Source organism: Galeopterus variegatus, unplaced genomic scaffold (genome assembly GCF_000696425.1).
Source record: "Galeopterus variegatus unplaced genomic scaffold, G_variegatus-3.0.2 Scaffold8105, whole genome shotgun sequence".
Taxonomy (NCBI): domain Eukaryota; kingdom Metazoa; phylum Chordata; class Mammalia; order Dermoptera; family Cynocephalidae; genus Galeopterus; species Galeopterus variegatus.
Window position 1 is genome coordinate 38,444 of NW_007734216.1, and position 25,838 is coordinate 64,281.

The 25,838-nt window shown below is 50.0% G+C and overlaps 1 protein-coding gene across 1 annotated transcript; it reads right to left on the bottom strand.

The window, feature by feature from the left end:
• Positions 1-6,328: 6,328 nt before the first annotated feature.
• LOC103608175 (interleukin-22 receptor subunit alpha-1-like) lies at positions 6,329-22,140 on the bottom strand. The gene is made up of 7 exons (XM_008592618.1): positions 22,074-22,140; positions 21,823-21,955; positions 20,706-20,884; positions 18,165-18,340; positions 12,810-12,948; positions 8,355-8,476; positions 6,329-7,282 (listed from the first exon to the last, which is right to left on the bottom strand). The coding sequence occupies exons 1-7, from the start codon at positions 22,138-22,140 to the stop codon at positions 6,329-6,331; spliced, it is 1,770 nt and encodes a 589-aa protein (XP_008590840.1).
• Between the last annotated feature and the right edge of the window lie 3,698 nt (positions 22,141-25,838).

Sequence of the window (25,838 nt, forward strand, 5' to 3'; positions counted from 1 at the left end):
ACCTGTTTGGCCCCTCCTGGTGGAAGAGGGTCTCTTGCACCAGGAGAAATGGCCAGCCCTGCTCATCCCACACGTTCCTCCTCACAGCCCCAGAGAAGAGTTGCTGGGTACCACGCGAGGCAGAGCAAGGCCCCCCAGCTTTCCTGGGACACTGTGGCCTTGGCCTTAGCAGCTGAGGGGTAGCATTCTTTGGCCTCACCCTGGCTCCCTTCCCTGGATGCCCTGTTCCTGATAGCACTGTGGTGCCAAGGCCTGGCGCTCAGCCCTGACCTCCGGGGCCTCCCGCAACCAGACCCCTAGCTTTAGTGGATGAGCCACTGATGCTTTTTAAAGCACTGACTGATGCATGGGATTAAGCAGGGACAAGTTTGTAGCCTCCCCTGCCCTGTTCCCACAGGACCAGGGTGCCCTCTTCCCTGAAGGCTTTGTGTGCCTGCCAGAGAGGGGGCCGGGGTGTGTGTTCCAGGATGGGAAACCACACCCCCTTGCCCCTTCTTAGGGGTGACCTTCCCAACCCCTCTCCCCACCATGTGACCTTCCTGACCCGTCTCCATTTTCCTCCCAAGCCTCAATCTGCTTTCCAGGCCCTCTGACAGGCACTCCCTAGAAGGCCTCTCCTCTTCCCCAGGAGGGAAAGAGACGTGCGCAGAGGCCGAGTGGCTCCTCGGAGAACTGATGGCAGAGGAGCTGTGTTGGGGGTGGGAGGGGAGGGCGGAGGCAGACACATGCTGCCGAGTGGGACACGTTCCTAGCCTGTGGCTCCACCAGCTTCCGAGAGGCCAGAATTCTGACCCGGCCACTGATGAGCTGAGGCGACTCCTTCCCAGTCTGGGCCTGGGTTTCCTGCCAGTCAACCCTGGTGCTGGATGAGATCCTCGGCAGCTCTAAGGTTTGGGACCGAGGGCTTGCTCTCTGCCAAGCAGGGCTCAGCCAGCGCTGCTCTGGTGTGCCGGGTCTCCCGGTCCCTGCCCACTGCTGCGCCACTGCAGGAACGACTCCAGTTCCCAGGGCGGTCCCATAGGTCTTGTTTTGCAGCTTTCGCATCATAGAAGACTCAGCTCGGAAAACCCAGGGCCACACAGAATGGTGGGATGGGACAGGGGTTTCTAGGATCCCCTCCTACTTTCACTTGGGGCACTGCCTAAGCACACATCTCCCAGGCATCCTTTCCCACATGCACACACGCACACGCACCCAAAGAAATCAGTCCCCAATGGACAGCTGAGGGTCTCACTTTCTGGAGGTGTTTTTCCCACTCCTGTTCCCGGAGGTGTCTCCCAGAAGCAGCCGTACCCACTTACGAGTCTCTGGGGAGAAGATTCCAGAGGGTGAGAGGGTCCTTGGTCTCTTCTTGCTCTCGGCTGCACAGGCACTGAGAGAAGAACGTGTCCTGGAGCTTGCACGGTCTTAAATATAGCAGCGCTGAGACAGTGCAATGACAATGGATGAGAACTATGGCGGGGGGTGGAGGCAGTGGGGAGGGTGGCTCTGTCCTTCCAGCACTGCTGGCAGCTGTGACAGGTGGAGCCGTCCCCACCCCCTACACTGCTCCTCCTCTGGCTTGGTCCTTTCTGCCCACTCCAGCCCCTGTTAAAGTGGAAAGAAGGCAGTGGCCAGGCCTGGTTGTATGGAAGGCAGATATGGGGCAATTTTCCTGGCTGCTGGGGGTTCTGTTCTGAGTCCCCCTCCTCCCACATCCCCGAGGCTGGCTGCGTGCCCTGGGGAAGATGCTCAGCTTCTCTGATCTGATTCCCCTCCTGAAAAATGGAGGCTGTGAGACCGTCACCCAGACTTCATGAAGACGGTGGAAGGAATGTGATTTAAAAATGAGTCTTTAGTGTGCATGGGTTATCACTGACTAAAATGGAAATGTGCAGCCTCTCGTCTCGCCCCACCCCCAGCACTTACTGCCATAGGCCCCAGTCTGCCCACGGTCATGTGTGTATGGGGGGTGCACAAGCAGGAGTAGAGTGGGGGCCATCAGGAAGGTACCCCTGGCCAAGTCTCAGAACATGCACGAGATTGGGGTTGTCTGTGCCAGCTCCAGTCCAGAGAGCACAGCTTCTCTCCCTGACCTCCTGGGACCTCAGGTGGCTGCCGACACTGTGCCTGTCACTCTTCCAAGTGCTTCAGGGACTACTCACAGAAGAGAGGGATCTCCTGCCCCATTTGAAGCCCCCTTTTAAGGTCTCCTGCCTCCTTTCTAGGCCTCAGTTTCTTTATCTGCTTAATTGGGGATAAGTTCCAAGACTGCAGGGAACTTGCCTGCCTGTCCTGCTTGCCGTGTCCCTAGCCCTAAGAACAGTGCCTGGAATACAGCTGGGCCCTCAATTTATGTTTGTTTAAAAGTGAATGAATGAATGAATGAATGAGTACTGTCCGTTTGGGCTGCTATGACAAAATACCTTAGACTGGGTAATTAATAAATAATAGAAATTTATTTCTCACAGTTCTGGAGCCTGGGAAATCCAAGATCAAGGCGCCAGCAGATTTGCTGTCTGGTGAGGGCCTGTTCTGTTTCATAGATGGCGCCTCTTGCTGTGTCCTCATGTGACAGAAGAGATCGAAGGGGCTAGGGTGCTGCTTCAACCCCTTTGATAAGAGCATTAATCCCATCCTTTTTTTTTTTTTTCCTTTTTGTCTTTTTCCGTGTCCGGCAACGGATAGCAACCCTCAGTGTTGCTCCCGCGCCTCGCTCAGCCAGTGAGCGGGAACCGGTCTGTATGTGGGATCCAAACCCTCGGTGGGAGCGCCGCCGCACTTCCCAAGTGAGGGCGGGGCTGTGGAGACTCCTGGTAATGGGGTTGAAGCCTAGGACTCTGGGCAATGCTGAGGGCCCCGGCCAGCTCTGGGGGAACTTTGACACTCTGCCCTCTAGCTGGTTCCAATCTTTCTGCAGCCTGGGTGGCCTGGGAGGGGTCATGCAGCCTGGTGCCTGCCCCTTAGCAGGGACAGGGATAGCCTGATAAGGCTACACACGTGCAGCTATTCACTTAGACTCTGCCTCCACCCTCCCTCCCCGAGGAGCTTAAAGAGCTTCATGATCCTGAATCGGAAGACATGTTTATGGCTGTTAATAAAAAACCTCTGTAGCATCTCGGTCCCACTAGCCTGGTGAAAATAGCCCAGCTGTTAGCTTGTTTTTCACTAATGAAACAGTGAAGACAGTTAACCTTTGGCCAAGTGTGCCCCAAGTGACAGGCAGTAGGCTTGTTTGCAGTGTCAGGGGGAGGAAAGTCACCATTAGCCAGTGAGAGGCAAATGGCCAGGGGTGTGGGGAGGGTGACCCACCCCTCTGTTATGGAGATATTGGGTCTAAAACAGTGACCCCGAAGAGAGGTTAAATATTAATTACAGCCAGATAAGAACACCACCACCTGCCACTGTGTCCAGGGAAGGGGAGGGGCAGGGAAGAGAGGGTGCCTAGCTGGGCACAGGGAAAGGACACCGTATGTTCCAGGAGAGGTCACTGAGGCAACCGGAGTTTGGGCCTGTTTCTCAGAAATGTCTAGAAGAAGCTTTGGGGCAAGAGGCGACCAGGGGCCGCTTGTTGCTCAGGGACACCATTAGGGACCCTCCCCTCCTTTTGCCCCATTCGTCTCATTCTCCAAGAATCCCAACAGGTGTGGAGAGTCTCTTCTCTTGATGAGGACAAGACACCCTAGGCTTGGGCTCCAACTCTGTCAGGGGGACCTTGGGTGTGTCTCTTCCTCTGTCTGGACCTCGGTTTCTTCCTTGTAGGGTATATTAGTCTGTTTTTGTTGCTTAAAACAAAGTACACTGAACTGGATGATTTATAAAGAAAATGAAATTTATCGCTTACAGTTTCCGAGGCTGGGAAGTTCAAAGTCCATCCGGTGATGGTGGCAGCAACCCAGGGGTCTCATATTACAAGACGATGGAAGTAGAGAGCACAGGGAGAGAGACAGACAGACTCTCCTCTTCTTTTAAAGCTCTCAGAACCACGCCCCTGACCACCGATATTAATCCATTCACTACTGCACGGTCCTACAATCCAATCACCTCTTCAAGGCTCCACCTTTCGATTACCATAATAGGATTTCCCACCCTCCTAACAGTCACAGTGAGGGCAAAGTTTTTAATACATAAAACTTGGGGGACACAATTCAAGCTCCAGTGAGTTTTGGGGGGGCATAATTCAATCTACTACATAGGGGTCATCTGAGACAGGAATGAAACAAAGGCTGTGACACAGGCACAGAGCAAGGGGTGCTTTCCCCCCTGGGGGCAGATGCGGGGGGCAGGCCTGACAGAGGCCCTCTGAGATGGCCACTGCCACCCCGAACAGATCCCACCTGCAACCTCAGGAAGAAGGCTCCACACCATTTGTCTCCTCACCCTGATTCCAGAAGGCACCACAATCCCTCCCCTTCCCCACCCTAGACAGTCCAGCCCCTCCAGCTGGGCAATCCTGAGGAAATCTGGATCATTCGAGCCCATGAGAAAATGCCGGGTGAGTCTGAAGCCAACCTGAATAGGGAAAGGGTGTCACTCTGGTGCCACCTGATTTAAAAAAAAAAAAATCACAATGGGAAACAGCTAGCATTTGTTGAGCCCTGTTCATGTGCCAGGCACTTTTAAACACTTTACAGACATTGTTTAATTTCGTCCTCACCACAACCCTGTGAGGTTGTCACCTCTTGCAGAGTGACAGAGATGCAAAAGATTACTCAGAGCCCATGTATTCAGAGCAATGAGAAGCCTGAAGGGACAGCACCTAGGGGAAACTCCTTCAAGAGAGCCCAGGCATAGCTCTGAGTCAGGTTTTGCTTCAGTTTTTATTGTAAAGACAAGAAAGTTACAGAAGAAACACAGGTGGTTAATCAGTCACAGTGAAAACATAGACAAACTGGCTACATGACAATCTTCATTAAAGCAGGTGTAACTTAAAATAGTTCAAGCAATTTACCATCAAAGGGAGTCATAAAACTAAGCTACAGGACGTACAAAAAGAAACAATGAGATAATCACCATTGCAGCGCTTAACTCCCTAAGAAACTCAAAGAAACAGCTGAGGATAAGATGTGGAACATCCCCCAACCACTAACTAGCAGAATATCCTTGAAGATCTTAGCTCACATACTTTCCCATCATTTAGGTTTAGCTGCACCAAGGGCAACTGCCCCCAGAGCAATCACTTTTTGCTGTGCTTCAGCTCTCTTATCTACATCAAAGGCTTCAGTCTTGTGAAACTTTTCGGGTCTTTCCTAATCTTAGCATTTCTATGTGTTCTCCTGAAGAGTTGGGCTTTGGCTTAAACAAAGGACGTTGTCCTTCTAAACTACAGGACTTTGGTCCTTCTATGCTCTATAGGCTTTGGCCCTGTGAAATACATGTGTTTTATTTCTATCTCATTAATGTCAATATCCTCCACATGAGGTAGGTGTTATTATTCTCATTTTCTGAATGAGGAAACTGAGGTTCTGAGCAGAGATTCATCTGCTTGAAGTCACATAGCTGGTAAGTGGACAGGCTGGAATTTGAACCCAGATGGGCTGAACCCTAGGCTGGGTCTCCAAAGTTGTGAAATATGTTCAGTTTGTTGTTGTGTCTCCCTCAGGGGCCACATGGCCCCGTGTTCCTTTCAATCCCCGTTCTCAGGATAGGGTATGAAAGTCCTGCCTGCAGAAGAGGTTTATGTATCTCCCGCCCGGTGGACCTGCATTTCACTGGGGGTAAAGCCTCCAGCAGAGGAGCAAAGTTGAGCTGGTGCAATGTCAGGCAGTAGCCCTGGTTGGGAATGAGCCCCAGGCCTCACCCCTCCTTACAGTCTTGCTCCCGCCCTGCCTCTGACCTCACCAGAAGGGCAGGTTGTTCTGGATCTGCCTGGCCTGACAAGAGGCGTGCTCTTCCAGCCTCCCTTCTCACCTCTGGGCAACCACAGAGGAGGCAGAGGCCTCACTCTCTGTCAAACTAGACTATGAAACTGGCCAGGAGTGGGGTGAAGTGAGGCTGGCTGAGTCCAGCGTATCAGGGGTGGGGCCCTGGCTCTCCAGGGGCTCCCTGCATGACCTCCCCGCACTCTGCCTGTCCTGTCCTGCCCCGCAGGGCTCTGTGAGCATGCGCTCTTTGCACATGCTGCTCACCGGTCGTGCCTCCAGTTGTGGTCCTCAGAACACTGTTTTGCTCTGATGGGGAGTTCACCCATGGCGGGGGCCCTGCATCCTACTTTCTCTGGTTCTCTCAATGGCACCCACCCAGGACTGGGCCCCAGAGTGTGCGGCACGGTGGGGCATGAGATTGACAGCCAAGGATGTGATGCTGGGTGGGGACAGGGAGGAAGCCTCAGGCCTGCCGTGCCCTTCTCTCAGGGCTCCCACTGCACAGTCAGGGCCAAACCTCTGAAAAGAGAATCCAGCTCTGGGGGCTGCTCCAGGTCTGAGGCCCCAGGGTCTGGGCTCTTGGCCCCAACCTCAGACACTAGACCCTCGTCCTTGGGACACACAAGGGACTCCAGCAGGCCCCATGGACTCGGACCCTGGTCCAGGGGGGAACATGGGCGGGAAAGAGTGTCCAAAGGGAGGGACACAGGGTGGCCCTCAATCTGGACAGAGGAGAGGAGGGGGAGCTGGCTCTTTAGGTACCGTGGCGTCCCTGGCTCCCCACTGTGTAGCACATTCAGGTCAGGGGCTGTGTCCGTGCAAACCCCCAGAGGCTGGTGGAATGGTTCTGCTTCTTGGGGTTCTTCCATAGCCAAGGAGGTCAGCCCCTGCAGAGAAAGGCCACCTGCGGTGCTGCTTCCAGCTGAGGCCTCTTTCTGGAGCTGACCTTTAGGCTTGAGGTGTTTGGGACTACAAAGTGTCATAGTGGGGGAGTCTTTGCCAGAGCCTTCCATGCACACCCCATAGGAAGTAGGCCAGCCGTCTGGAGTGGCCTGAGAGGTATAGGAGTGAGGCTGGACCTTAGAGGTGGCCCGTGGAGTGCAGAATGGGGGCTTAGTTTCAGAGATTACCTGAGGTGCATAGGATGGGGGCCTGATCTCAGGAGCAGGCTTTGGGGCATAGGACAGTGGAGGGAGTGTCTGGTGAGGTGACATGTTGGAGGGGCGGAGGACAGTGATGTCTGGCTGCCCTAAGTAGGCAATCTCAGGCAGGCTATGCCGCTGTGGAGCTCTGCGGGGCTCACTGGGCCCAGAGGCCTTGACCTGGGAGTACTGGACGGGCTGGGCCAGACTGCTGGGGCCACCGAAGTCAAAGACAGGGATCAGGATGTGCTCAGGGATGAACCTCAGCGGCTGGAAGGTCAATACTTGCTGGACATTCTGTGTAGGAACGACAACATTCACCCCATTAGGGCATATTCTATGCTCCCTGATGGGGATGTGAGTGGCTGAGGTCCTCCCAGGGGCTTTTTTGAGATGCATATGGCACCCCCCCCATTCCCTCTGGTTGCCAGAGATGCCTCTAAATGCAAGCACCTCTGTGAAGCCCTCGCTTTGATTGAAGGCTGCTTCAAAAGGCAGGGTAATCTCAGGGAGAGAGGCCTAGGCTCTGATTTCTCTAGAAGGAAGATAATCCAGGCCGTAGATGACCTAGATTTGGGGTTGCCTGGGGGTGTGCTCTTGACACTGCTGCTTGGCTCATGGGTCCCTGAGGGCCTGGTATAGGGGCAAGGTGGGACAGGAAGGGAAATAAGAAGAGGCCCAGAGTTTCACAGAGAGTGGCTTGTCTGGACTTTGACACTGAGCAAAATGTCCTCAGTGCTCCTCTGTCCCTCTGATGGGTGAGAGCTGGCTCCAGGAGCCCCTAATGGTTCAGCCCAGGGCTCTGAGTTGGGCCTGCTGCGGTGGCAGAGGCAGCTCTGGCAGCCAGAGGGGGGCTGTGGTGTGATCTGTGTGGCTTGCATAGGCCTTGACACTGGTAAAATCAGTTGCCAATATTTGAAAATTGGGAGATTTCACACTACATTCTGAAATTCTGACCTCTCTTGAAAAATGTGAGGCTTGGGCAATACTGGGCCGGTGTTTCTGTATGGCAGTACCTGGCTGCCCAGTGAGACAGGGCGTGAGTGCCACGGCTCCACGGTGCCCACCAGTCCTCGTCCCTTGCTGCTCACTAGAGTCCTACGTGACCCACCTGGCCCTGGAGGCTTGTGAACCGCATGGCTGTCCTATTCTGTGTCCGCTATTCCTGATCACCCACCCCTCCTCGATACTCCGAGACCTGCCTGGCCATATCCCTGTCAGTCTTAGGTTGGACTGTCAGCTCCTCAAGGGGAGGCATGTGCTGACCCCTGCCCTCCAGGGATGACCAGGGGTCCCTGGGTCTGTGCCCACTGCTGCTCTGGGTCCCTCCCCCAGACCTCACCCTCCTGCCCTGGGTGGGACAGCTCACCAGGGAGTTGGGAGGTGCAGGTGGCTTGGTGACGTATCTGTAGCTCAGGTAGCAGAGCACTGCGACGAGGAAGCCCATGGAGAAGAGGAAGGCACCTGAGAAGGAGTAGGTCCACGTCCGATCTGGGGGAGCAAAGGGGCCGGAGTAGGCGGCGTGAGACTGGGGTCTGCGCCCGGCCCAAGTGCGGGCGCTGCAAGTCCTCCCAGGCCGGGCTGGGAAGTCCTCCCTACCCTCGGTTATCAGAGGGCTGGGGCAAGACCACACATGGAAGTCCACATAGCCAGGTCTAAATATTCAGAATCTCTCAATTGTGTTCTCACACTGTTATATAAAACCTGTTCTATGCTCCCACCTTGACAAATATACTTTTCCTGCCACCTGGAATGCCAGGTTGGAATTCAGAACTCTTGGGTTCCTCAGGGTGTGCTGAAATGTGGAGATGCAGGGAAAGCCCCCAGACCACCTGGCCCCATCCCCCCTGCCAGGGGCCTCGTGAACATGTGTGCGGATGCCCCAGGCCACACGGCTGAGCCCACCCATGCCCCCACACAGAGTCATACAGGGCCACCCTTTGGGCCACGGGTCTGCATGTCAGCAGAGTGTCTGCCCTCACGAGGAAGGACCCAAGGAAGAGGCCTGCCTAGATGGGATGCAGGCTTGGGGCCACATGTACAGGGAATTCCAGGAACTCAGAATTCCAGGTCCAGAGGGAGGCCACAGGATCCCGATGGACCCTTCCCTTTGCTGTGTGGACTGTTCGCTTTGCGGGTGTGGGTGTGGCCAAAGGAGGGCCAGCGCAGGGCCTTCCAACATGCAGGGTGCGGGGCAGAGCCCCTCTTGCCTGGGTCTGAGGGTGGCCCTGCCTCCCTGGTCGGGGAGGGGAGAAGTGACAGAGGGGGAGGGGCATGTCCTGGCTACCTCCCTACAAGGTGAGGGACTGGGTATCAGGGAAGTATCAGGGAAGTAATCAGGAAGGAAGCCAGGGAAGGCACTGTCCTTTCTAAAAGGGAAGGATGGGGATGACTAGGGGCTCTACTGCCTGGACCTTCTCCCTGTGATCTGGCATCTTTGGGGTAGGAGCAGTTGGTTCTTGGCATGACACACTTCCTGTCACTTGTCTACATGGGACTTGTGAAGGGCTTGGGGAGGAAGAAGTTGGAGTTTTTGGTAAAACTGACAGTTTGTATAGTCCAGGGGTCTTGACTCTCTAAGTCACCCTCCCTCTGTCCCTGGCCCCTGTGTGGCCTCAGCTTGGGGACTTAATCACTGGTTGCCACTAATCTCAGCCTGAGAGGGTTTGCAGCATCAGCTGTGAGCCTGGGGATCGCCGGAACCTCTTCCTCCAGCCCACTCCTTGCTCCTCCCCATCCTGTGTGGCTCAGGCCTCTCTAGGTCAGCTTCCCACTTCAGTGATACCCTGTCCCCTGTCACATGATACTCCCATTGCTGCTCCAGGGAGACGAGACTACCTGAATGTCTCTACATGACATGCCTAACGTTCCTGGAAAACTGCTGCTCCTTGTACCAGGACAGGATAGGGAGTTGGAATATTCTCTGGCTTAATGCATTTCCCATATGCCATTTCACCATGGGGAGGCAGGATGGAAAAATAAAAACACGGGTCTGGGAGTAAGGAATACAGGGTAGTAGAGGCCTGGCTCAGCCACTGACATGCTGAGCATCCTTCTCTCTGTTGCATGACTCTCTCTGGTCTACCATTTATTAATAAAAAAAGAGATTATTAAATTTTTACAACGTGCCTTGCACTGTGCTCTGGTAGCTATGTTATCCCACCTGATCACCAAAACAGCACAGAGGGATGGGGATGCTCCCTTCTTACAGATAATGAAGGTGAGTCTCAGAGAGGTTAAGTGACTTGACCAAGGTCACACAGCTACTCAGTGCAGAAGCCAGGATTGATGTGTAACTCCAATGCTCATCTTCACAGCCACTACAAAATGATGCCTCAGTTTCCTCATTTGTAAATTGGGATATGGGGTGAGATGACCCTTAGAGCCCTTCCCAGCATCAAGATGCCGGGACGATGCTCTGTGACCCCAGCAGACATCCTGAGAGGTAGATAAAGTGTGGATTCCAGGCTCTGAGGATAAGGTAGAATCCAAGATACAGGGTCAAGGGTAGGATGTATCACTCTGAGGTGGAATCAAGAGTAATAAGAGTGCAGTAGAGGGGAGTAGGTGTAAACAAAGTTGCAAGCGGTGGTTAGAGCCCAGGTTTCAGAATCTAATCGGGTTCACTGACCAGCTGTGTGGTCCAAGGCAGGTTGCTTAACCTCTCTGAGCCAGAGTTCCTCTTCTGTAAAATGAGGATGGTGCTACTCAACTTGCAGAATTGTTATAAAGATTAATAGTATATGTAATATATGTAACATAACACTAAAGATTAAATAATACATGTGAGGGCCGGCCCGTGGCTCACTCGGGAAAGTGCGGTGCTGAGAACACCAAGGCCGCGGGTTCGGATCCCATATAGGGATGGCTGGTTTGCTCACTGGCTGAGCGTGGTGCTGACAACACCAAGCCAAGGGTTAAGATCCCCTTACCGGTCATCTTTTTAAAACAAACAAACAAACAAATAATATATGTAATATGTATATGTAATAATAAAGATAATAAATGTAAAACATTTAACACAATACTTGGCAATTTAGTAGTACTTAATAAATGGTAGGAATTGCTTTTAAAATACTTTCTTTCTAAGGATAAGATGCTTTCTGTATGTCAGCAACAAGTAGCCACTAAGAAGTGTGATTTATATAAAAGCGGCTGTAGTCTTAGAGAAACGTGGTATCACATAGGAATGAGATCATGTAAGGACAAGCCAGGAGGAGGATAAGGTGGAGTGGTCTGCACGATGTTAAAGAGCAGACCCGGACCCTGAAGCATGACGTCGGAGAGCAGATGCTGGACCCTAAGGCATGCAGGAATGGGGTAGACTCCAAGGTGGGGCAGGGTGAGCCAGGAACAGGCAAGATTTGCCTAGTATGGTCCAGGGGAGAGGGTCACAAACCATACTATATACTCTCTCCGCTTAGTGCCCATAAAGCCAGTTTCCTTTTCCTTGTTCTCCTCTCTCTCTCTAAGTTGTATTCTGGTCTCCCCAGTGGCTGTTGCCTAGGAATGGCATGCCCCGTTCTGGTGGCCAGTGCTGGCTGTTTCACCAGGCATATCTTCCCCTGCAAATTAATGCACTGGAATTCGGTGGGGAAATCAGTCTACTGTGGGCTCTTAAGGAAACAGATGAGTCAACTTTCCAAACAAAGCCAAGGACCAGAACCAGTTACCTGCCCAGGACCCAGCCTCTAGCAGCTGCCTTGCCTGTTTGTCACCGCAGCCCGGCATCAGTATTCCCACTCGTCAGATGAGGAATCAGGCCCCCAGGAGCTGAATGACTCCCCAGGCCCAGGGCGAGCTGACATTGAGTAAGGGTGTCTCCTACTCTGAGGTTCTCTTTCTGCTGCGCCGTGCTCTGTGTCCAGCTCGATCAGGCCCCCAGGAGCTGAATGACTCCCCAGGCCCAGGGCGAGCTGACATCGAGTAAGGGTGTCTCCTACTCTGAGGTTCTCTTTCTGCTGCGCCGTGCTCTGTGTCCAGCTCTCAGATTAAACTCTGTTCTGAGTGTTGGCACGGTTGGAACAGAAGTCACCTCCTGACATCATTAATCTGAACCTGATGACCAAGGTGGAGACTGTTTTTCCAAATCCACCCAGTGCACCGGTATCACTTTCATCCTCTAAACTTGCAGCTCTGAGCATCACACCACGTCTGTCTATGAAAAGAAACACTAATAAAAATATCATGATGCTACCATGAGAGTTGAGTTTCAGTGCTGGAGGAAGGGAGTGTGGGGCACCATCTCACCCACCACGAGGACATGGTCTCCACAATTAGGCCTCATTCCATCCCTCACCTCCTGTGTGGCCTTGGGAAGGCTCCTTAACCACTCTGAACTGTAAAATGAGTATGATGATAGTACCTGCCTTGTAGACTGCTCGTGAGGACAGTGCTTAGCAGTGCCTGATCCCTGGTTAGCACGGCGGAAATACTTTCACAGCACCATCACCATTACTATTTGACTTTGAAAGATATCGAGGGGCCTTTTTATCTTCTCTGCTCTCCTCCTTGCAGATTTTCCCCCAGTATATCTCACGTGGGTTAATATTAAGGTAAGTTTGCTTTGCCAGGATACACACGAAGCTTGCCAGAGAGAGGAAATCCAGACATAGGCTGGGGGTGGGGATTAAACATTTGCTATGGTAACCCATCAGATAACTCAGTTATAGATAAATAAAAACTGACATTAATAATACACTAATAACCCTTCTGGGATTTTTTTAGAGCACTGCCAAACCTCACCTTGGTTACAGGGAGGAAAAGGTGGAGTTAAGACTGGAACTCAGGAGTCCCACTTCTTGCAGGCTTCCGCTGAACTTACCTGGCAGCGTCTTCACTCGGCACACGTAGGGGGCGCTCTCCTTGGACCAGGTAGGAACAAAAATCGTGGTGGTCCCAAGGAACTCCGTGTCAGGGGTCAGGCCAAAGAACTCATATTCTCTCTGCTTCCCTCCAAGATGCTGAATTGGACAGAGAACCCAAAGTGATTCTTCTGACACTCCGATCCCCACATAGAGTCCGAGGAAGTCCGCTCACTCCTCCTGGGTTACGACGCTCAGTAAAATGGTGCCACCAGCTGCCCAGACCAGAAACCTGTGCTTCAGTCTTCAGCTCTCCATTCCCCATTGTCCTGCCTTCTGCTTTGTCCCTAAATCCAATCAGTCGCCAACTCCATGCACCTTTCACTTAGAACAGCGTCTGACACACAGTAAGCAGTCTATAAATACTAGCTGCTGCTGTTAGGACCCCCACCATCACTACCACAACCTGCAATCCCTCTATCTTCCAGTTCTTCCTCCTCCTCATTCTTTATCACACATCAAAACCCCTTTGCATATCTGTCCCTCCCAGGCCTTCCTTATTGCTTCTGTCTCAACTGGGCCTCGACCCTTCAGCCTGGGTTCTTGCAGTAGCCGCCTTACTGGCCACCCCACCTGTTTCTGGTTTTGCCCATTTACTTCCATATTCATCTTGGTGCCCCAGTGATATTTCTAAAAGACCGATATAATTACAATGCTCCTTTTAGTGGATTGAATTATGTCCCCCAAAACTCACTGAAGCTTGAATTGTGTCCCCCAAGTTTTATGTATTAAAAACTTAGCCCTCACTGTGACTGTTAGAAGGGTGAGAAATCCTATTATGGTAATCGAAAGGTGGAGCCTTGAAGAGGTGATCGGATTGTAGGATCGTGCAGTAGTGAGTGGATTAATAATGGTGGTCAGGGGCGTGGTTCTGAGGGCTTTGAAAGGAGAGTGCCTGAGGAGTTAGCTCTCTCTCTGCTCTGCCATCTTCTGCCATGTGAGACTCCTGTGGTACTGTCACCACCAAGGCCTTCACCAGCTGTGTTCCCTGGACTCAGGACTTTCCAGCCTCAGAAACTGTAAGCAAGTAAATTTCATTTTCTTGTAGATCACCCAGTTCTGTGTATTTTGTTATAAGCAACAGAAATGGACTAATACCCTCCTCTATTCAAAATCCTTTGATGGCTTGGCTCATATTTACAAGATAAAATCCCGGTCTCTGCTTCCCTGGCTGGACTCAGCTCTCCCTGCAGCCCACTTGGCTCTGCAGCCTCTGGCGGTACGGAATACCTGTCGCTCCACTAAACACCTGGCTTGCTTAAGCAAGCCCTTGTTCCTCTGCATCTGCTAGTCCTTTAGTTCTCGACCTTCTATTGAAAGAGAGCTCCTTACACCCTCATAATGTATGCTATCTGCTTCTGTAAAGTTGCTTGCTTAACCTAAGTAACTCCATTTTGCCCCTTGTCTGACCTGCAGACTACCCCCCCTTCTGCATGAGAAACCATTTACTTTCTCATAGAAACAGAAAACAATTACACAAAAACAGGAGCCATACACAATGAATTACTACATGGGAACAGGAACCACACACAATGAAAACTTGTATGCTCGACTGCTCGAACGGCTGGTTCTCGGCCTCTGTGACCTAGCCCCCTAGCTTGCTCTGTGCACCTGGACCAACCCGTGTGCCAACGGGATGTAGTTTTTGTCTTTAAAAACCCCACAAGACCAAAGCCCGGTGCCATTCGTCCTTGGTTGCTCCTTGGGAGACGGACACTGGCCAGCTGGAGTGAATAAACTGCCCTTTTCCGCACGAGTGGCGTGTAAGTGCATTTCTTGCGGGAGGGGCCTCACAACACTATGTGTCTCTGACGCCTTTTACCTTGAACTCCTCTCCCCTGGCTGCCACAGGCCATCATTCTGGTTCTCCTCCTGCCTCTCTCATTGCTCTTTACACTGGTTTTAGCCCTCAGTACTGTTGTTCTGCAAGATTCACTCTTCACCCACTGTTTTCCTTCTCTCATGTACTCTCTAGTCACCTAGTGATCTTATCTGGACCCTTGGCTCCTGTGAGCGGTAACTCCCAAGCTTATCTCAGGAAGAGCTATAGAGTTTTTTTTTTAAAAGATGACCGGTAAGGGGATCTTAACCCTTGACTTGGTGTTGTCAGCACCATGCTCAGCCAGTGAGCCAACCGGACATCCCTATATAGGATCCGAACTCGTGGCCTTGGTGTTATCAGCACCGCACTCTCCCGAGTGAGCCACGGGCCGGCCTGAGCTATAGAGTTTCTGATGGGCACTGCCAGCCCTGCTGGATAGCACCATGTGGGCATCTGTAACTCAACGTGTCCAAACATGCTGACCTCTTCTCTCTGGGACCTGTGCCATCCCAAACCCCAGATCCATGCTCGTTTCCAATTCTCTAATTCTGTTAATAGTATCATTCTTTTTCTAATGTCGCAGGCCATTTTTGACAAATATCCTCTCATGTCTTTTGTATCTGATTGTCCTTAAATAATCTATTCATCTTCCTTTAAAGGGCTAAGGTCTGTGTTCTTGGGAGTTCAAAAGCCAAGAATTTTCTTCTTTGGCTCTTTGCATTTCAGCTCTGCCTTTCCTTTTCCAGGCACATGGAGGCCAAGGTTTAGAGTAATTTTTCTTTTCTTTCTTTCTTTTTTTTTTTTTTGGTGGGGGGAGTATGTGAAAATGGGTGAAGAAGAACATAAGTGGATTTTATGATTTATTGCTTTGTGGAACCTATATGGTTAAAATTGCACATATTCAATATCATGTGATACGACTCCAGGAGAGTTGCCAAGGCCCCACGATTCCTCCTTCCCCAAGTTTGTCACTGCCTTTATCCTGGTTCAGGCCCTATTATTTCCAGCCTATACCATTGCAGTAATCCCCTGACTTCCCACCCTGATCTCTCTTCTATTTCCACATTTTACCTTTCCTCATTCTCATTCTAGTATTTTATAGCTTCTTTTGGACCAGTCCTTCCCAAAATTACAATACAAATTCTGAACAAAATAAAAAACAACTATTTGCAGGCATTGGAGGGTAAACAAAAGCAGGCAGATATTGGAGAGAGGAGGAAAGAAATGTCATTGGGTGAATTTCCCTTTTTTTTTTTTATGTCATTTAACCTGAAGACAGACCCCAGTCTACATCTTGTGGGGTGGCTAAAACTTAGATAGAAACCCTGTAATTTTACTGGCTTGAATAACCAAAGCTCAGAGTTTGGAGCAATTATAGCAACTGGAAAATAAGGGAAGAAACCACAAATAGAAGAGATCCATAGAGAGGGAGACCCAAATTCTTTGTACCAATTCTTCCCATAATTTTTTTTTCTGTCTTTGTATACCTAACAATTTTGGAATGTATCCTGGACATTGTGAATGATAAATCCCTGCTGGACCCTAAAGCATGCATAATTTTTTTTTCTGTCTTTGTATACCTAACAATTTTGGAATGTATCCTGGACATTGTGAATGATATTTGGAAGATACTTTGGATGCTGCTATATTCCTCAATTTTTTTGTTTTGTGTTGTTTTGTTTTAGCAGGCAGTTAATTTGGCTGAACTCCAAACTTTGAAATCTCAGTTCATTTTTTTTAACTTTACTTGGGCTGCTCAGAGTCTACCCTATCCATGCATAGTTTATTATTAGCACTTATTATCACTATTAACCACCTTTACCTAATTGATATTTATAGACATTCCACTCAACAACTGCAAGGTACATACTCTTTTCACGTGCACATGGGACATTCATCAAGAAAGGCCATATGCTGGACCATAAAACAAACTCAATAAATTAAAAAGGACTGTAATCATACAGAGTATGTTCTCTGACCACAAACTGAATTAAATCAGAAATCAATAACAATAAAATATTTGATAGAACCACAGATATTTACCAAAAATAGCTGTGATAAGGACTTTTCCTGCTCAGTAATCTCTAGTTGCTTCCCCTGACTACTGAAATAAAAAAATTCCTCCATCCACCACTCTAGAGCTCCACAACATGGTCCCAGCCAGTCTCTCAGGTTTATCTCTCATGGTTTCTCCACATCAGAGGTTCTCAAACTACAGGGTGGGAAAGAAGCACTTGTGTTTCTCACTAAAATTCAGACCCCAGGGATGGACCTGTAAAAATTGGATGATGTAGATTGACAGGGTGCCCAAGAATGTGCCTTTGAAACAAGTGCTGCAGGAGATTGTGACACCATTGGTTTGGGACCATATTTTGAGAAACCATTTTTCATGTCTTTATGCTCCAGACAAACTGGGAAGTTTTGTGCTTTCCAAAAATGTCCTAAATTTTCCTGTTTGTCTCTCTGATCATGGTGGGGCAGTGTAGGCCAGTAGGGGGAGAAATGTGGGCTTTGCTTCGCTCCCAGCGCCTCACTCTCCCGAATGTGCCATGGGCTCGGCCCGAAATGTGGGCTTTGAACAGAACTGGATTTGAATCCTCTCTATGCTATTACTTGCTGAACAATCTTGAGCAAGTGACTTAACCTCTCTGAGCCTCCATTTTTCCATCTGGAAAATGAAATTAATAGCACCTGCCTCGTAGGGCTATGGTGAAGATTAAATGACATTGGTATTGGCACCAGGAAGTTTTCTGGAATCTTCCAGATCTTGCTGAGCTGACATCCTGCCCTACCTCCGAATACCCTTATTTTCCTCTACCTATAGTGGTTTGAGTTCTTGTTTTAACTCCTTTCTGACCCATTATAAGCTCCTTGAGTGCAGGAAAGATAGAGTAGGAAATATGCATTCAACCAAATTATGAATGATTGGGACATGCTAGGGGGGAAATACCACATATATTCTGAATACAAAAATAAATAATTTGCATATCATTTGACAATTTATGCCCTTGCCTTCCACCTTTCATTGTTACTGATCTCGAGACACTGCCTGTGTACAGTTCCTGCAAATAGCAGAGAACCAGCAGGAAGAACTGCTGCAGTAGAAGTGGATTCCAGCATTTTCTAAAGTGAACACCTGACAATGTCAACAGAAGTTGTTCCTCAAGATGTCAGAAGGTATTAGATAAAAAATAAAGTCTGTTTCATGTAAAAAAGGAGTTTCTCCCATCAAATGAATTTGAGAGAAGTTATATTAAACAAACTGAAACTGGAGTCTTGGCTTTCTAGGACTTGTCAGGGCCTTTAGCATGCTATTGTGTATATGAATCTAGAAGAAGGAGGTTGTGGTTTGTGGTGTTTGCCAGGCTTCAAGGAGCCTCCCAAGGGACATGTTCTGGGAATGCTAACTTGTACAACAATTAGCAACGCAGATCGAATTAAGAGGCAAGGGGTTTTCCCAGGCAGGGAGGACCAGGGTGCAGCCTACACTTACCATTTGGTAGGTGTGGTTGATGTGGAGCTTTAAGCGGTAGAACAGGTCGTGGAAGATGTCCTCTAGGGTTAAATGGTGGCCATCGGCTGTGTGGATGGGCGTGGGGGTAGGATGGACAATCATCTGAACGGATCTCACTTTGGGGATACAGGTCACATCAGGTGGTTTGATGGTAGCTGGAAAAAGGGAGAGAGAAAAGAGGGAAAAAAAAGTCAGAATTGGTCTTAGTGTCTGAGGCTGCCCTGGACACTGGGAAATGACTTCTTCCTCTCTCCTCCCACCCCAATCCCTGCTGTGCTTCTGAAAGCATGAGCTAAACAAACAGGTAAAAAGAGGAAAGTTCTGTATGCAGCTGGTGTTTGGGCTTAAGGCTGGCAAAGAGATGACCAAGGGTGGATAGGAAGAACCCAAAGCAAGGGGCACCAGCCTCTAGGTTGGTTATGTCCTTGCCTGCCCCCCACACCCCATCCCCTGCACCCCCTACTCCACTGAGTCTGCCCAGAACACCTTTCCTCCCTAGTCTATTGGCAACGACAGCTTTGGGGTTCTCAATGACTGATGATTCAACTAGACGTCCTGAATAACTTCGGGGGACCTAATACTATCTATTCACCCGCAAAGGCCAGGCCTAAGACCTCAGTCTCTCTCAAGATGGAAATTTCCAAATAACCTGAAGACCTCTCCTGGTTTACAGACCCCTTTGAGAATTTGATGAAGACTATGGATCTTCTTTCCCCCCATATGTACATATTCAAAAATCTTGCATCCCACTTCAGGGATTCATGGACCTCACTCGCCCTGAATCTAATTTATAAAAATCACTCAAGGATCCATTAACCTCCAAAATTTAAAACATCTGAGCCAGAAGAATGTTCTCTTCAATGCTGCTTATAAGCTTGAAAAACAGAATGAAATGTCCTCAAAAAGGGAATTAGGTAAGTAAATTAGAGCACCTCCTTAGAATGGATAATTTTGCAGCTGTGATATATGTTGTAGAAAAATATTTAATGACATAGGCAAATGTTCATGATACCATCATATGGGGGAAAAAAACCCCAAACAACAACAACAACAAAACACTACCAGATTACAAAATAGTAATTTTTGTAGAAACAACATTTATGTTTGAATGTTAAGGTTATTTCAGATGACTTTTATTTTTCTTTGTATATTTCTATATTTTTCAAATTTTCTGCAGTGAACATGGATTAATTGAAGGAGCCAGGAAAGAAACAATAATATACTTAATTTTATTTTTAATTTTCTTAAAAAATTATGTGTGGTTGTAAAGTCGGTTGGTGAACATCACCACGTGCTTAGCTTATGCGGGGTCTGGCAACTGACATCCACTCATCCATCCATCCATTCATTCATGCATTCCCTTATTCACTCATCAATTAGGTATTGAGCATCTTCTATGTGCCAGGCACTATGCTAAGGGCTGGGAATACCGTGGGCTCTGCCTGCAAACGTTGTCACGGAGCTCACGTTTTAGTTGGGGAGGCAGATGATACACATGTAAGCAAACACAGTACAGTCGTCCCTCGGTATCTGTGGGGGATTGGTTCCAGGACCCACCTGCTGTCCCTTGCAGATACTAAAATCCGCAGATGCTCGAGTCCCTGATATAAAATAGTGCAGTATTTGCATACGACCTACACACATTCTCCTGTATACTTTAAATCATCTCTAGATTACTTGTAATACCTAATACAATATAAATGCTGTGTAAATAGTTGTTATACTGTATTGTTTCTTGTTTGAATTATTTTTATTGTTGTATTGTTATTTTTTAATTTTTTTTTCCCAATTTTTTGACCCATGGATGTGGACTCTGCGGCTGGCTGACTGTAATTGCAGGTTGTGAGCTGAGCTATGGAAACAAGACCAGTGTATTTCGATAGAGGGTAACAGGTGGTGACCTGCTAGCATCAGGTAGTCAGGGCTGGAGGTGGGGACACTCACTTAGGAGGTGGTGTTGAGGCTGAGCCCTGAGGATGGGAAAAGGGCCAAGTTATATAAGAGCTGGGAGGAGCCTCCAGGTAGTGGGAGCAGCAAGGGCCCGGTGGTTGGAACTGTCAGAGGACAGAGATGAGGACTGAGATAGGCAGGCTTCGCAGGCCACAACAAAGAGTTGGATCTTATTTGAAGAATCATGAGAAATTGCTGGATGGTTTTGAGCGGGGGAAGAGAAGACCTGATTTATGTGTTGAGAAGACACTTCTCAATGCTCTGTAGGGAATGGGCTGGACAAGGGGGTTCAGCGGGGCAGTGGGGGAGATGAGTTAGGAGTCCCTAGCTGCAGTGGAGGCAACATGAGGGTGGTCTGAACTAGGTGGGTTGGAGTGGAGGTGCAGAAAATGAACAGAGCCACTGAGGACACACTCTGGGCTGTAGGCGCCTTCCCCCAAATCTACGTCCCCAACACAGAGCCCCATCTGGGTCCTCCACCGCCTCCAGAGGGGAGAGGCCATTCCCCCAACCCCCAAACACATGTGCTTCCCTCTCCTCTCCCCTGGACTAAGCAGGGTCCTCACTCACTGTGTTGCAGCGAACTGAACCTGTCAGTCATCTTGGTGGCTGACCGGCCTCCTGCGCTGATGGCGGTGACCCTGGCATAGTAGAGCTCTGTGAGGTTGCCTGTCTCCACGGTGAGGTTGCAGGATTTCCGGGAGATCCGCTGGCAGCCCTCCTTTGCCAGCCACTCTCTCTCTCCGTACCTGCAGGTGAGGGAGGGGCAGGGGCACAGCATTAACGAACAGGCTGGCACCGGGCCGGTGGTTTATTAACAATGATCATGATACCTAATATTTGCTTGGCACAGTCTGTGTCCCAGGCCCTTTTTTATGGATGACCTCAATTAATTCTCACAATGACCCCATGCGGTGAGTACATTACTCTCCCTCTTTTTCAAATAAGGAAGGTGAGTCTCAATGAAGTGAGATTTGCCCAAGTGTTTGAAGCACGCATATGGGGAGCCAGGACTTGAACCTGGCCAGGCCGAATCCACATTCTGGGCTCATCCTCACCAGAACCCTTTGAGGCAGGCCCTGTTACCCACATTTTGCAGATGAGAGAATTGAAGCTCAGAGAGGGGAAGGGACTTGCCACAGGATGAAGTGGCAGGACCAGGAGTGGAACCCAGGCTTGTGGACTCCTGAGCCCATGCCAGCTTCCTCCCCTGCATGGGAAGGGAGAAGATCAAGAACAGGAGTGTGGGCTGGAGGGGTGGGCACAACATCTTCTTGACCTAATCTTGCCAATAATCAATAAACAGTTATTGGTAGCTTATTTTTTCCAGACCCAAGTGCTAATGACTCTTTTACTCCACCTAACAGTGCTGTGATGATGGTACAAACATTATTCCCACTTTACGGATGGTGAAACAGAGGCTTGGGGAGGTTACCTGCCTGCCCACGGCTGTGCAGATGAAAACTGGCATTCAAGACTGGGCAGTCTGACTCCAGGGTCTGTACTTTTAACCACTATTTTATCCTCCCTCCACAAAGAAACATAAAGGAGCAAAGTTTGATCAGGGAGGGGTTGTGTAACACCAGTCCAGGTGGTGGGGTAGGGGGACATTTGGAATGGGGGGATTTTCTTGGAGGGGTTGGCTTTAGAGCAGAGTCAAGGAGGTGGGGTTGGGAGAGACGCCTACGTCTTATACTCGACGCTGTAGACAGTGTCTGGGGCGCTTTCAGGCCCGCTGTCCCATGTCAAGATGTTTTCGAAGTTGCTGGACTGGAATTTCACGTGCTGAAGAAGATCTGAGGTGTCCTCTGCAAGATGCGCTGCAGGAGAGTGGGAGCAGAGTGAGCAGATGGGCTCAAGACCCCAGCCCCCAGCCATCTAACACGGCCCGGGGAGAGGGGTGCGAGAGCTGGCCACCCAGCCCCTGCCTGTACTAACCGGCTGCTCGCTGCTCCCGTTCACGTCTTTTCTTTGTATGAACTGCATAATTGACATTCCACAACATGTACTATGTTAAAGTGTTCAGTCCAATGGTTTCTCAGTATATTCACAATGTTGTGCAACCATCATTACTATCTAATTCCAGAACATTTTCATCACCCCCTCTCCCCACAAAAAACGAGTACCTATTAGCAGTCACTCCCCACTTCTCTCCTTCCCCCAGCCCCTGGCAACCCCAAATCGACTTTCTGTCTCTATGGGTTTGCCTGTTCTAAACTTTTCGTGTAAATGGAGTCTTGGCTTCTCTCTGTGTCTGGCTTCTTTCACTTAGCATGATGTTTTCAAGGTTCATCCACAGGGTAACATGAATCAGTACTTATTTCTTATGGCTGAATAATATCCCATTGCATGGATGCACCACATTTTGTTTATTTGCTCATCAGTTTCCACTTTTTGGCTATGATGAATAATGCTGCTGTGAATATTTGTGTACAAGTTTTAAAGCGGACATATGTTTTCAGTCCCCTTGGGTATATACCTCGGAGTGAAATTGCTGGGTCGTAAGTAACTCTATATTCAACTTTTTGAAGAAACTTCAAACTGTTTTCCAAAGTGGCTGCACCATCTTAAGTTTCCACTGGTGGTATCTGAGGGGTGTGGCTTTTCCACACCCTTGTCACCACTTGCTATTCTCTCATTCACTTTTTAACACAATCTGAAGTTGGTGTCTTTACCCCGGTGTTAGAGATATTTGACTAAAACATCTCTGAAGTGACTTGCCCAAAGTCAATCATTTCAAACGATGGTGGAGAAGCTGTTTGAATGCCTGGTAAAGGAACCAGTTTAGGGCGGATGGGAGGAGACAGGAGGGAGAAGCTGGCCCTTAAAGAGCACATGGCCATCTCTTCCAGCCTACGTCTCTGTCTGGCCTACTACTGCTCACAGAAAGGAAAGAGCAGCAAGGCCTGAGCCCCAAGAAGGGGCTGAGGAGGAGCTGCTGCCTCTGAAGCAGTCTTCACTGTATGCAAAGCACCCTTGACTTGCAAAACCCTTGCCTCAGCCCTCCAAGCTTGGTCTGTGGAAGGGTGCAGGACAAGGTGGCTGCAGCTGGCTGCTGGCTCTGAGCATGCTCAGAGGGCTGGCTGGCTGAGTGGAAATAGACAGGCACAGACCCAGCTCAGTCAAGGCCTGAGGTCTGTGTGCATGTGCGCCTTTGATGTGTATGTGTCTCCGTCCCCCGGACGTGACCATAACCACCAGCAGGCCCCAGGTGGGAGAGTGGCTGAGTGGAAATAGACAGGCACAGACCCAGCTCAGTCAAGGCCTGAGGTCTGTGTGCATGTGCGCCTTTGGTGTGTATGTGTCTCCGTCCCCCGGACGTGACCATAACCACCAGCAGGCCCCAGGTGGGAGAGAGTTGGTACTTCTTTATTCCCCCACTCCAAGTCTAACATATGGTATTTCTGCAAGCGGGGTCCATGGTCTGGGGGAGGCCCCTGCAGGGATGGTGAAGACTGTTAGGACAGCCCAACTCTGCTGCACATCCTTGGCTAACCCGTAGGCCACCCTCCTCTCTGAATCTGGGTTGATCTGGCCCAGCAGCTGCAAAAGTCTTTTTCTTCCAGGCTCTCTGGAGTCCCCAGTGTAGGGCCCTGGGGACAGTGTTGGGGGTGTCTTACTGCTGTTATCCAATGTGGCGGCTCTGCTGCTGAGCCCCAAGATGTGGCTGACGTTGTGTTTGGATCTGAGTCTGGGTGGGATTGGGGTCAATTTGGAGGGAGGGGTCTTGGATTCAGGGGTGAGTCGAAAGTTGAGGAAGGGAGGCCAGTTGAGGTCAGACCCGAATAGTGGTGGTGGGGTCAAGGCAAGAGAGAGGGGGTGAGATTTGAGAGAAGGCCAGGGCTGTCTGGGGGTGGCCTCCCCCAGTAGGGGGCTGGAGTCTGCAGTGGGGATGGTTGCTGGGTGGGGTCAATGTCCCGGGCGGGGAGTGGAGCGGAAATCTGGGTTTGGGGGAGACTGGTGGCTGAGGCTGGGGCACACTGTCGAGGTGAAGGGCCTGGGGTTGGGCGGAGGTTGACAGCACTTTTCAGGAGGAAAGTGAGGTTGGCCTCCTGACGTGGGTGAGTGGACCGTGGTGGCCCCCCTCTCTTAGGGAGGATCAAGGCTAACAAGGTCTCCCCTCTTCTCCCACCCTCTTGTTCCTTTTCTCTTCACATCCATCACCCATTCCTCAGCCTGTGTCACTTCTTCACTTCCTGGGTGAAAGTCTACATTGTGAAATTCTGGGAGACGTGTTGTGTAAAGCATGGTAGCCTGGAGATTCTTTACAGAAGTTTCACATTAGCGTGGAAAAACAATGTTACGGCAACTGATTGGGAAGCTAAGAAAAAACACACAGACGAAAAACAACTCCACATGCTCTGGAATCACCTGATTGTTGGGGGTGAGGGACTCAGGTCCACAGAATATCAGTGACTTATTAACCCTTAAAAATCTCCTAAGGGCTGTTTTCTGTGGGTCCCTATTTTAAAGGGCCAAGAGCCTCTAGGACTCCCAACCAGTATGTGCAGGGGTATAAAGGAACATTTCTGGGGGCCTCTTGGGGTGCACCAAATCTCCCTGGTTGATATGGATTATGTCCCCCAAGTTTTATGTATTAGTAGTTTGATTCCCACTGCGATTGTTAAGAGGGTGGGAAATCCTGTTATGGTGATTGAAAGGTGGGGCCTTGAAGAGGTGATTAGATTGTAGGACCATGCCACAGTGAGTGGATTAGTAATGGTGGTCAGGGGCGTGGTTCTGAGGGCTTTAAAAGGAGAGCGCACAAACAGTCTGCTCCGCCCTTTTCTGCCATGTGAGACCCCTGCATTGCTGTAAAGCCACCACCAAAGAAAACCCTTAGCATATGTGTTCCCTGGACTTTGGGTTTCCCAGCCTCTGAAACTGTAGGCAATAAATTTCACTGTCTTATAAATTACCCAGTTCCAAGTACTGTTATAAGCAACAGAAACAGACTGATGCACTGGCCCATTATGGGCCCAGAGTGTTGGGCATGCCCAGCGTGAATTCCAGCCCAGCAGAGCTGGACGCTCTGGAGGTCCAGTTAGCACTCACGCAGGACAGCAGTGGAGGGGCAGACGGCTCTGTCCCCTCATGGGTCTCATCCGGCACGTGAGCAAGAAGGGCCTTGCAGAGGCCATGCCTCCTCCTCCTCTTCGATCAGGACTATGCTTTGACTTCCTGAGAAAGTTCCCTGAATTTCGTTCAACATCTCAGGAGAGCAGAGACACAACGAGGGTCTCATGTAAAGTTCTCCATAATGACAAATCCAAAACCCCACTTTGCTGGATTTGAAAACGACGCCCTTTTGTCCTGTTTTCAGGAGGACCCTGGTGTCTTAAGACCTATTAGTGCAGCAAACCTGGCCACTCTAGGAGAAGATGCTCTTTTAGATCTAGCAAGAGGGGCTGGAATAGGTGACCACAGGGGCATGGAGAGAGGTAATGGCAGGACCCAAGCTCTGTCGTTCCATCCCTCCTCTGCCTCCCCTTGTTGGGACAGTGCCAGGCAGAAGCAGAGGATGGGATGGTACAACTTCTACCAGAAATATGTGAGGGGTCTCAGGATGTCCACATCCCCCAGGCCAATTGTCCATCCACTGGGGTGCAGGGATCCCGCAGCCTGAGTCAGGCAGTTGGCTACAACCCCCAGACTTGATGGTGAATAAATCCCTGGAAGAGCCTGGGATCTGAGGCACCCTCT

Bases quoted from the DNA above. Each gene is read 5' to 3' on its own strand.
- LOC103608175 (XM_008592618.1), bottom strand. From the start codon at position 22,140: ATGTTGTGGAATGTCAATTATGCAGTTCATACAAAGAAAAGACGTGAA. The intron at 20,885-21,822 runs GTAGGCGTCTCT...CCTCACCTGCAG, and splicing joins TACAGCGTCGAGTATAAGAC to GTACGGAGAGAGAGAGTGGC. The intron at 18,341-20,705 runs GTGAGTGAGGAC...CCCTTTTTCCAG, and splicing joins GTTCAGTTCGCTGCAACACA to CTACCATCAAACCACCTGAT.